The 12074-nt window shown below is 37.3% G+C and overlaps 1 protein-coding gene across 4 annotated transcripts in view; it reads right to left on the bottom strand.

Annotated features, from left to right (window-relative positions):
* Nucleotides 1-12074, bottom strand: part of Nedd4 (NEDD4 E3 ubiquitin protein ligase) — a 127031-nt gene that overhangs the window by 16783 nt on the left and 98174 nt on the right. For all 4 annotated transcript variants that reach the window (XM_027926139.2, XM_071608290.1, XM_027926133.2 and 1 more), the window contains 8 exons: nucleotides 11864-12031; nucleotides 10775-10840; nucleotides 5815-5934; nucleotides 4026-4229; nucleotides 2473-2553; nucleotides 2241-2295; nucleotides 2096-2154; nucleotides 802-867 (listed from right to left, as the gene is read on the bottom strand). In XM_027926139.2, coding sequence (XP_027781940.2) covers nucleotides 802-867; nucleotides 2096-2154; nucleotides 2241-2295; nucleotides 2473-2553; nucleotides 4026-4229; nucleotides 5815-5934; nucleotides 10775-10840; nucleotides 11864-12031 — 819 coding nt within the window. The remainder of the gene's footprint in view (nucleotides 1-801; nucleotides 868-2095; nucleotides 2155-2240; nucleotides 2296-2472; nucleotides 2554-4025; nucleotides 4230-5814; nucleotides 5935-10774; nucleotides 10841-11863; nucleotides 12032-12074) is intronic.

Raw genomic sequence — 12074 nt, forward strand, 5'->3', positions numbered from 1 at the left:
GCTTATATTTAAGGATTTTATTAAGACATAAAATATTTGTACCAAAAACCTATTGTATTTCATTTCTGCTAAAATTTTGGATGAAAAATCTGTGGTGGCAGACCCACCATCTTGAATCTTTGAAAAAGCAGTCTTCCAAGTTTAGAACCGCAGAAACTGTAACCCAATATAGCCACCTAGTGGTAGTGTTCCTAAACTGCAGGGAAAGGGGGAAATGAGAGAGCTAATTAAATTAGGAAAGCTTTAAAAATGATCAACAGCAGAAATGAGTGGATGGGCCGACAATGAGTCTAGTACTAAACATACTGAATTTGTGGAGATGGAATAAAGTGTAAAGAACATATTTGATAAACATAAGGAGACAAACACCAAGAGCACTGTTCCATTTAGTTGTATTTTTAAATGATACAGAGATATCATTGGAAGACAACAAAGCAGTCAAGGAATCCAAAATTCTCCAACACAAAGATATGACAAGAATATGATTTCCTGACCTACTCTTACTCAGATTCTACAAAGACCAAGCCTCCAAAACTGCACTAGGAAGGACCAGGTTTAAGGAAATTTCTGATTCTATTTTTCTGTATTATAAATATCTTGAAAAATAGACATTAAATAATTACGGGTCTCTAATGATTTACAACAGTTAACTCAAAGAATAAACAAGTTTTCTCTGTGAGAAACTATGTGTTCAAAGTTGTTTCAAATATTGAACAAATTATTACTTTCAAAAATGCATTTCCCATTATTTTCAGTCTACATAATGATCATTCCCAAGTACTTATTATAAATATCACTAACCTGCTTCTTCAACTTTCTTCGGAAGAACTCATACTTTCTTTTGTAATCCCTGGAGTAGGGCACTGCCTTTAGTTGAAATTTTTGGAAAAATAAAAAAGGTTTAGGTTGTTTTCATTCTGGAACAATTTTATAAGTTTCCCCTCTGAGTATTATGAACATAAGTTAAAGGCATTAAAAAAAGAATATCTGGAAATGAAGGTTTCATTTGAAGAAAAGAAATATAAAACAAAAAAATTTTAATTTCTCTGTTTAAGATAAAATTGTATTTAGCAATTCCTATGGCTGCAATTTTCATCAGGCAATATTCTTGAAATGTAACATGCCAGAAACAAAAAATTTCTTCCAAGTAGAGAAATATTAGAAACAAAAATTTCCATTTCTAAAAAGACTTTCAAAATGATTTCTCCATTGAAGGAACAATTTGAAAAATGTACTTTTCCCTTGAACTCCCAGCCTTTTTAATCCATTATTTTAAAAGATTATACACTGAGATATTAATAGTAACCTAAAAAAGTACAATATTTTCATTTTACTTATTTTTGTGAATCAAAAAACAAAATCTGAATAAAAAGTGAGAAAATGGAAAAAGTAGCTACACATAAGACAGGATAATGATTTGTCTATCATTAATCCAACTTGACAGAGATATAATTGTATTATAGTAATATTTTTCATTTATTTATTTATTTTTGTGGTAGTGGGAATTCCACCCAGAGGCACTCTACCACTAAGCTGCATCCCAGTCCCTTCTTATTTTGAGGCAGGGTCTCACTAAGTTGCCCCAGACTGGCCTTGATCGTCCAATCCTCCTGCCTCAGCCTCCTGAGTAGTTGGGATTCTAGCATGCACCACACCTGGCATATTATGGTAGTATTCATGCTTAAATATAAGTCTTTATATAGTGGGTATTTACAATGACTTTCATTAAAAAGTTCAAGATAGCCAGCATTGATAGGGTGCTGCTGTTCCTGACACACTCTTGGCTCTTCTCTGATTTGTTGAGGGCTGACTGTCAACACTCTTTTTCAGACAAGGACAAGTACCAGCCTGAGCCCATTGCCCAAGCTTTCTGTCTAGCTCACGAGTCTCACAAGGCTGACGTACAGGGGAAGGATACAGACTTTACACTATTTTTTTCTAATAACTGACACTGGAGTAGGGGCAGGAAGCGGAGCAGAGGATGAAAGATGTGCTCTTGTCTCAGTCCCCGTAGGGCTATGCCCTTGATCATTCACCCTTGCAAACAGAGGTGAGAGGATAACCCTATCAGAGCCCACTAGTACAACAGACTTACTGGTCCAGTTATTGCTACATTCTGCAACCGAGGATCTTCCCATTGTGTTCTTTTTATATCTGAAAGACAGGGGAAAAAGATGATTTCTCGTGTACAAAGCTCAATGTTAACAAAATATAATATAATTAAATTACATGGCACATACTATGATTTATGTAGAAGATTCTTCCATCTGTGTGAGTTCTCTCTTCCCATCCTGGCTATAATTAAAAACATATTTCAATTATTTTAGATGTATGGATAAAAAATAGCACTATATATATAATTAATTTAATTTGCACATTTCATTCTTATAGTTATTAAAGAACTACTATATTAAAAAATACAAAATATATGAGATAGTATCAAGCAGACTGGCAGTAGTTCTATATACTTACAGGTAAAGGCCCTAGATCACTGGAAGAGTCAAGTGATGTCTTTCCTCTCAGATGAGCTGGAATTTTCAATCTTGGATCTTCCTTTTTTGGTTGAGTCATTAAATAAATAAAACAACATACACACAAATTTTAAAATAATAAAAGTTAATATGTTACAATGTTTTCTAATGTCAAAAGATATTTAAAATATTATTTTTTAAAAGTCCATTTATATTTTATATTCTTAATCTGTGACAATAATTTCTCCTTCTAAGATCTACCATTCTTAGGCTACACTCTTAAAAAAAATGAGATCAGTTCTCAGAGAGGGTTCTGGACTAACTGATCATCTCTTTCATACAGCTTTTCTTTACAAAATAAAAATGGTAAAATATTGGGACATTAAATTGTATCATAATATTTCTATGCCTCTGAACATGCCTTCTGGAAACCATCTGTTCAAGAACTGATTTACTAATATTTTTGAAAGATCGGAAGCATAAAAACATTATTCAAGTCAGGGCTGGGGTTGTAGCTCAGTGATAGAGTGCTTGCCTCACACGAGGCACAGGGTTTGATCCTCAGCACTGAATAAAAAAATAAATAAATAAAGGTATTGTGCCCATCTACAATTAAAAATATTTTAAAAAAATTATTAAAGTCAATTTAGGCAGGCAGGGTACATGCCTGTAATTTCAGTGACTTGGGAGGCTGAGGCAGGAGGATCACAAGTTTAAGGTCAGCCTTGGCAACTAAGCAAGATTTCTCACTGGGGATGTGGTTCAGTGGTAAAGTGCCATTGGGTTTGATCTCTAGTACCAAAAACAAAACAAAACAAAACAAAAAACTTGATTCAGATTATCAAAGAGTTCAACTTATTTGAATTAATTCATGTATTTATTGAAGCTATGCTGGTCTTTTTAAAAGTTAATTAAAATTTATTCATCTATTGTTAATTTTGGTAATTTTTCTATTGGTGGTAAACTAATCACCAAACAACTTTGTAATTTATCTTAAAATTAAAAATATTTGTTCTACATAGCTCATGAAGGTCTTTTTTGGTATTAAATGAGATATGGATTCAAAAGTGCTTTGGAACTATAATGTACCATATAAAATCAAAAGTTTATTATTAAATAACTTCCTAAGCATTTATGGTTAGTGAGCTGAAAAGGAAACAGGAAATAAGTGTGAGTATCTCTATGAAAATCTAAGACAATATTAAAAAGAGGTATAGAACATGTTGAATAGAAATAATATTATTAAGAATTCAACATAGCCAGGTGCTGTGGCACACCTCTGTAATCCCATCGATTTGGGACGCTGAGGCAGGAGGATTACAAGTTCAAGGCCAGACCCAGTCTCAAAATAAAAAATAAAAAAGGCTTAGAATGGAGCTAAGTAGTAGAGCACTCCTGAGTTTAATCCCCAGTACCAAAAAAAAAAAAAAAAAAAAGAATTCAATATATTTTTCAATGAATACTAGGAAAGGCAGGTTAACTAATACACATTTAAAGATTAGAAAGAAGAGATTTGTATTGTTGTAAATTTAAACTTAAGAGTATTAAAATTACCCAAGTGGTGGTTTTGGTGTTGTGGTCAATAAAGAAAGGCCTCCCATTTGGTGCATGCCGGACTTCCCAGCCTTTAGGGAGGAAACCCTGCTCAATTTCAGATGGCTGAGTCGTTTGTTGTGCTGAATCACTCAAGGAGAGCTGTGCTTGAGGGCCTGCAGAAGGACTCTGGCTTGATGGCAGCTGACTGGTCTCCATTGTGGCCTAGCACATAAATGAAGGCATACTGTAAACTTTCATCAAGAAACCACAAATAGCTTACCTGCAGATAGAATGGTTGAGAAGGCAGCTTACCTGCAAATACCCACACTTGTAAATAGGCTCCAAACCTCTGAGACTCATTTTCAAATGTAGTTATGGCACTTTATTAATTTAAGCCCAACATTTTAATAATATTTTCCCCAATTTTTCAAATAAAGTGTTTTGTCAAACTTTATTTTTAGATGATTTATAATTTTTTCAGTTAATTCTCAAGTGGTAAGATGGTAGTTAACAGTCAGTCTGTTTTTGGGTGCATGTGACTGAGAAAATCTACATCCACAGGCCTGGGCATGGCGCTTAGCTCTGCAGGAAGCTACACAGCCTGCTGCTTTGATCCCCCAACACTCAGAGTGGGGAGGACTCTGTACATAGAAATGGGTTCAAATGTTGGACAGACAAAAAAAAAAAAAAAAAAAAAGACAAATATGCACTATAGAAATAACAATTGAAATGCAATAGATTCACACGATAGTCAATAGTTAAAAGAAATATACCAGATCTATTTATAATAATGTGGTAGAGCTTTAAAATAATGTTGGGCAAAAGATTTAGACTTACACAGCATAGCATGCATTCAAAATTTGAAATACATTAACATAAACAATATTTTACATTGTTTAGCTCTTTATGTATACATAAAATAGGATAGAAGAATATACAACCAACTAAGCATGGTAATTCCCTCTGGAGAATGGGATCAACAGTTTGGCTAAAAGAAGCTTAGCTTTATCTGTAAATATAAATATAAATATAAATAAAAAATAAATAAATATATATATATATTGTCTTTTTGTACCAAGGATTGAACCCAGGGGCACTTAACCACTGAGCCACATTCCTAGCCCTTTTTTATATTTTACTTAGAGACAGGGTCTTGCTGAGTTGCTTAAGGCCTCACTAAGTTGCTGAGGCTGCCTTTGAATTCATGGTCTTCCTGTCTCAGCCTCCTGAGATGCTGGGATTACGGACATAATCCACAGCTAGCAGCCTGTATGTTTAAAAACAAAACCTGATGAATGTGGAAACTTGTTAATTAATGGTGGTAAATTCTGTGTGTTAAGAATAAAGTATACATTATATCATTATCTGCATTTTAAGAAATTTCTCAATAAGAGTGTTAAGATAAAGTATTTTACTAAACACTTATAAGTAAGTATTACAAAAAGAATCGCCTCTTGCCAATGATGAATTTTCACCATAAAACATTTCTTTAACAGATTCCAATCACCAAGATTATCTTCCAGCAAAGTAATAATCTTAACCATTCAAGTTACAAAACCATCCAACGGACCAGATCATTTATTTTGTCCTCTTAGTCCCATTTGGACTTGCTTTGCATAATAACAAGTGGTAATTCATGAATATTAGAGAACCACAGGAAATGGTAGATACTTAGCATCAGTGTCAGAAAATAAACAAGATGCTAGAAGTGCTCAGTATGCACTACAGAATGACGTAATCACTTACATAAAATGTGATGGTTCAAGTCTTGTAAGAAAATAAAGTGAACAGATGGGCTGCAGAGTACCTGTGCCGAGGGCTTCGTCCAGGTGGTGGTTCTGGAATTATGATCCACATAATACGATCTTCCTCTTTCATCCTGCTTTTCCTCCCAACCTGGTGGTAATCCAGATGAAGTAGGCAAGAGCTGAAGTGCAGAACAACAAATGGGAGGATAAATGCTAACAAGAAAGACCCCTTTATTTTTTTTATTTTTTATTTATTTTTTTTTAATTTTTTATTGTTGGCTGTTCAAAACATTACATAGTTCTTGATATATCATATTTCACAATTTGATTCAAGTGGGTTATGAGCTCCCATTTTTACCCCATATACAGATTGCAGAATCACATCAGTTACACATCCATTGATTTACATATTGCCATACTAGTGTCTGTTGTATTCTGCTGCCTTTCCTATCCTCTACTATCACCCCTCCCCTCCCCTCCCCTCCCCTCTTCTCTCTCTGCCCCCTCTACTGACATTCGTTTGTCCCCCTTGTATTATTTTTCCCCTTCCCCTCACTTCCTCTTGTATGTACTTTTGTATAACTCTGAGGGTCTCCTTCCGTTTCCATGCATTTTCCCTTCTCTCTCCCTTTCCCTCCCACCTCTCATCCCTGTTTAATGTTAATCTTCTTCTCATGCTCTTCGACCCTACTCTGTTCTTAGTTACTCTCCTTATATCAAAGAAGACATTTGGCATTTGTTTTTTAGGGATTGGCTAGCTTCACTTAGCATAATCTGCTCTAATGCCATCCATTTCCCTGTAAATTCTATGATTTTGAAGAAAGACCCCTTTAAATAGGCTACATCTCTCCTCTCTGCTAGCTCTCTAAAATGAACTATGCTAAACTAAACCATTTGTTCCAATAGAAAATGGGCAAATAATACATTCTTAATTTAGTAAGATAAACATCATTTTATTTATTTTGTTATTCTGATTTCTTATATATGACAGTGGAATGCATTACAATTCTTATTACATGTATATATACAGCACAATTTTTCATATCTCTGGTTGTATATAAAGTATGTTGACACCAATTTGTGTCTTCATACATGCACTTTGAATAATGACGTCCATCACATTCCACCATCATTTCTAACCCCATGTCCCCTCCCTTCCCCTCCCATCTTTTTGCCCTATCTAGAGTTCATCTATTCCTCCCATGCTCCCTCTCCCTACCCCACTATGAAACAGCTTGATGCTGGTTGCTTTAATAAATCATGATAATAGCCATCACTTATCAGGTGGTTAGTATGTGCCAAATACTGTTAAAACACTTTATGAACTAGATTTCTTTTTAAAGCATGTTTGTTGTGATATAACTTATATATGGTACAACTTGCCCTATTTAAGTTTTATAGTTATATGAATTTTGATAACACAAATATAAAAAATGACAAAATATAAATATGGATATATAATACTACAGTGAAGATACAGAATGTGTTACCTTGATCTGCTTTACTTCTTTCTTTTTTTTTAAAATAGAGAAATTAATTTTAATATGTTTTCATTTAACCCAATGGATTACCAACATAATTTGCAAAGAAAATAATTGTTAGTAAGATAGTTCATGTTCATTTTCTTTGTCCTAGTAATTCTTTGGAATCTAATGTCTATGTAACACACAGCACAACTCAATTTAGACTAGAAACATTTCAAATACTCAGTAGCCTCATGTAACCAATGGCTGCCATATTGGCTCCTTTCTTCACCTTTCACCTTTTGGTGAGATATATGCTGTAGGCTGCATGGTAAGTCCCCTGGTTATGTGATTTCTTGTTTAAGATAAACCTATTTTAAATCATATTTTAAAGCATACAAAATAGGGGCTGGGGATGTGGCTCAAGTGGTAGCGTGCTCGCCTGGCAAGCGTGCGGCCCAGGTTCGATCCTCAGCACCACATACAAACAAAGATATTGTGTCTGCCGAAAACTAAAAAATAAATATTAAAAATTCTCTCTCTCTCTTTAAAAAAAATAAATAAAGTATACAAAATAAAGTATACAGAATTTCATTGGGGGGAACTCCCAAATAGACAATAATGATGAGAGTGGGAAAACTCTAATAAAACTTATCAACACTAAAAACCACATACTAAGTGCTTTAATGTAGACCATGACATTTAGCCCACATACAAACCCCTCTCACGGGTGCTGGGGATCTAACTCAAGGCCTTGCACTAATAGGCAAATGCTCTATCACTGAGCCACACCCAACCCTGAGAAACAAGTCTTAATGAGATAATGGTTAATATTGGCCCATTTTGCTGATGAGTAACCTGAAGTAATTTGCTAAGACACATTGCTTATAAGAAATGGAGCTGGGATTTGAACCCAGGTATTTCAACTACAGAAATCACACTTTGGTGCTGAGTGAAAAGTTATCCTTCTTGTTTCTCCAAAGGCTGGGAGAGGCTATTTATTATAGTTTGTTACAAATGAATAAAGAGGAGTCAGGTTATTTCTAGGTTTACTTTAAATAGTCCTAGGTCTGGCCTTCCCTTTGTCATTTTGAAACCAGGTTGACTCTTTGAGGCCTGGGTTGGCTCCTGAAAGCACCTTAGAATGTACATGTCATCCCCACCAGTCTTCACTAGATAACGCAGTTAAAGACACACAGGAGCTCTAAGTAGTCTCTGACAGTAATAAGGAACTGTTAGACTACAACAACTGGTGAGAAGATAAATGAAGTAGGTCTATCTACACAATGAAGTAACAATGAACTATTGTGACATGCAATCAGATTTGAAAAATATCATGTCAAGTGAAAGATGTCAAACACCCAAGACTACATAATAAAACTACATATTGTATGATTCCCTTTATATGAAATTTCTAGAAAAGGCAAAATTGTAGCAACAGAGAGATGAAGAGTGGTGGTTCAGGGCTGGGAGTAGGCCCAAGAATGGAGGCAACTTCATGGAGTGAGGGAAGGGTTTCTAAACTTGAGCATGGTAAAGTTTGCATGATGGTATGAATTTATAAGACCTCATTTAATTACTTAGAAGTGGGTGGATTTGATGGCATGTAAATTATACCTTAAGAAGGGCTGGAGATATAACTCAGTTGGTAGAGCATTTGGCCCTGAGTTTGATGCCCAGCACCGTTTCCCCCCACCAAAAAAACAAAAAAAACCAAAACAAGTTGTAATAGGTCTTTTGATACATAAATCACTTCAAGATTCCCTTGCTCATCTGATGTACTTATTTTTTGGATGAATACCTGTCAATGAGAAATTCAATATTTTTACTGTATGGAGGACAAGGTGCATGGGATAAATACCATGGAAGAGCAGGCTCTGGTCTAGTGGAGAAGGCAGACAGGTGACCACAGAGAGTGAAGCTGGTGAGGGGAATCTCTTGGGGGCATCCACCCCTTTTATGGTCAATGTTGAGCATGTTAGTGTCCACCCTTCCTCAGCCCAGGATCTGTGGCCCTCTCCTCATGCAGGATCATCTTTTAGATGAACCACTCTTGAGTGGTTGAGAATTTGGGGGCCTCTGCACAAGAGCAAAAACCCTACTTTTCAGCTGGGCGTAGTGGTGCACACCTGTAATCCCAGCAGCTCAGCAGGCTGATATTGGAGGATCGAGAGTTCAAAGCCAGCGTCAGCAATGGTGAGGCACTAAACAATTCAGCAAGGCCCTGACTCTAAATAAAATACAAAACAGGGCTGGGGATGTGGCTTAGTGGTTGAATGCCCTTGCATTCAATCCCTGGTACCCCTCTAACAAAAAAAGCCCACTTTTCAAAATTAATATATTGGTTGCCACCTAAAATTACAAATGGTTGGTGGGAAAAAGTGAGAAGGCCATTCCAAGGGGAGAAATGAAATGAGCACAGTTAGGAGAGGGGGAGAACCAGGACTTGGAGATAACCTGTTTGGAAAGAAAGCACAGACAGCAGTGAAGGCTGAAGGAGTGTTTGTAGGTAGACAAGGAGAAGGGAGGCTGGGGAGGCTGAAGAGGCTGGGAGCCCCCATGTTTAAAAAACAAATGGCAGGCTGGGGATGTGGCTCAAGTGGTAGAGTGCTTGCCTGGCATGCGCAGGACGCTGGATTTGATCCTCAGCACCACATAAAAATAAAATAAAGATGTTGTGTCCACCGAAAACTAAAAAATAAATATTAAAAAAAAATAAAAAATAAAAAACAAGTGGCAGGGGAGGGTAGGGGCTGGAGTTGTGGCTCAGTGGGAGAGTACTTGCCTAGCATATGTGAGGCACTGGGTTTGATTTTCAGCTCCACATATAAATGAATAAAATAAAGGTCCATCATCAACAACAACAACAAACAAACAAAAACCAAGTCGAGGGGGTATACAAGGGAGAGAAACTCAGTATGAGACTTGGGTCAGGAAGAGTATGGCGACAGGGAGACCAAAAGGGAATTCATAGTTCAGGCATGAAGTTCTTAAGGTCCAAATTACAGTAGAGGCAGGGCTGGGAGTACCTCTGAGGAGGCAGAAGGCCTCCACAGAATGCTGGACTGAGGCTTCAGGGAAGAGAGGGACCAAGGACTGTCAAACTCCAATCTGACCACTGAGCCTAATGACACCAGTGGATTGCTGACTTGATGCTTCATGTGCACTGGGCAGAAATAGTTGCTAGATGTCGTGAGTCTACAAAGCTGGATGTCGTGTGCCATGTGCAGAGCAGAGGTAACTGGACACCAGAATCCCGAATCGTGTGTACATGCAGCAGACCTCCTATCACCAGCACAGGACTTCAACTGACAAGCCATCTCCCAACAGCAGTCACCAGCATGGGGACTCTGCTATGTAAATATGGGAGAGACAGTTCTTGGGTTGTCTTTAAAGGTCCTACCTTGTATCCCCTCTCCCAAACCTCATTCCCTAGAGCCCATGCTGTACGGGTTCCCTGCTACAGAATCAAACATTCAGGCTCAGTGTTCCAATAAAAAAAAGGTGCTGAGTTTTATATTTTTATTGATGATTGAGGAAAGCAGATAAAACTCACCACAGGAAGTGTAGGCTGTTCCTCAAAAGTATAGGCTTGTAAGCTGCCTCTTCTGCTGGAATGATTCTTGTTAAAACAAACAAACAAAGAGAATAATAATACCTTTAGATTTGTCTTTAATGGCAGATAAAATAGGGAGGGTGAGCAGGACCAGGCAGAGAAAAGAACTCTGGTAACAATGTGGCTGTTGAGATGAGGGTGAAGGTCTATGTCTCCTATTCCCATCTCCCTCTTCTCCCCCAGGGCTGGATACCCTCCTTGGTACCTGCTCTTGAATGTCTGACCCCTTCAGCATGTCCACAACTGGACTTAGATTTTTCCCCTCTGTGCCCACTCCAACCTGTTCCTTCTCTCATATTCCTCATTTCAGTTGCAGTCCCTAGATCCTATCCAGTTTTTTTCTCATTAGTTCTCAAACACTTTCTCCTTGTTATAATTGAGAAAGAGAAAAGTGGCCCCTGACATCCAGGGCCTGGCCTGGCACTCACAGGCAGGATCCTGAGAGTGTTCAGGCAACTCTTTAATTATGTCTGAATGCAGACAAAATGTACATATTGTCCAAGCCACAAAACACTAAAGATCTCCCCATTGCTGCTAAAATGAGTGACAGCTCTTCTTTGCCAATCACTACTTTAGCCTCACTACAGATAAGATTTGGGATACACAAAGACTTCCCCCTGCTCCCTGACCACATCCAAAGGAGAGCAAAACCCTCCTCAAAATCACCTAACATGAGCCTGAATCCTTTAACTCTTTCAAACGTCCTCTTACCAAGACACCAATGGAGTGTGTTCTTTCTTGTTGAGATAAATAATAAACCTAACTTGTTCGAATAAAATGTGCTCCAGGTGGTTTCTGGAGGGCACTTATTTAATGGACATTAAGATTCAGTGACCATGTGGACTGCCCATGACTTTGCTCTATACTATTAGTGGAGATATTTGAAAAACAACCATGTGGTAAAGTCCCAACTCCCCTAAAACATTATTCCATGCCACTTCAGACAAAATTTTATATAAAAGTTGTTGAATGGAAGAATATTTATAAAATAAAATCCTGAGGCCATAACAGAATCGAAGAGCATCTTACTGAGCAGGACGCTGTCGGGCTGGTGGCTGAATTTGCACAAATAGTGAGTCTGGCGTTCAATCCTTCTGCAAGGTGAGTCTGAACATCCAAGTTGCTTGCTAGTGGAGGTGCTGGGAAGGCCTGACTGCTGTTTGTGGCAGCTTCGTCTTCTCTTATAATTTCCCAGTTCTAAAATGAACAGAATCAGCTTGAGCCATACATACTTCATTTT

This window comes from Marmota flaviventris, chromosome 2, assembly GCF_047511675.1.
Source record: "Marmota flaviventris isolate mMarFla1 chromosome 2, mMarFla1.hap1, whole genome shotgun sequence".
Taxonomy (NCBI): Eukaryota; Metazoa; Chordata; class Mammalia; order Rodentia; family Sciuridae; genus Marmota; species Marmota flaviventris.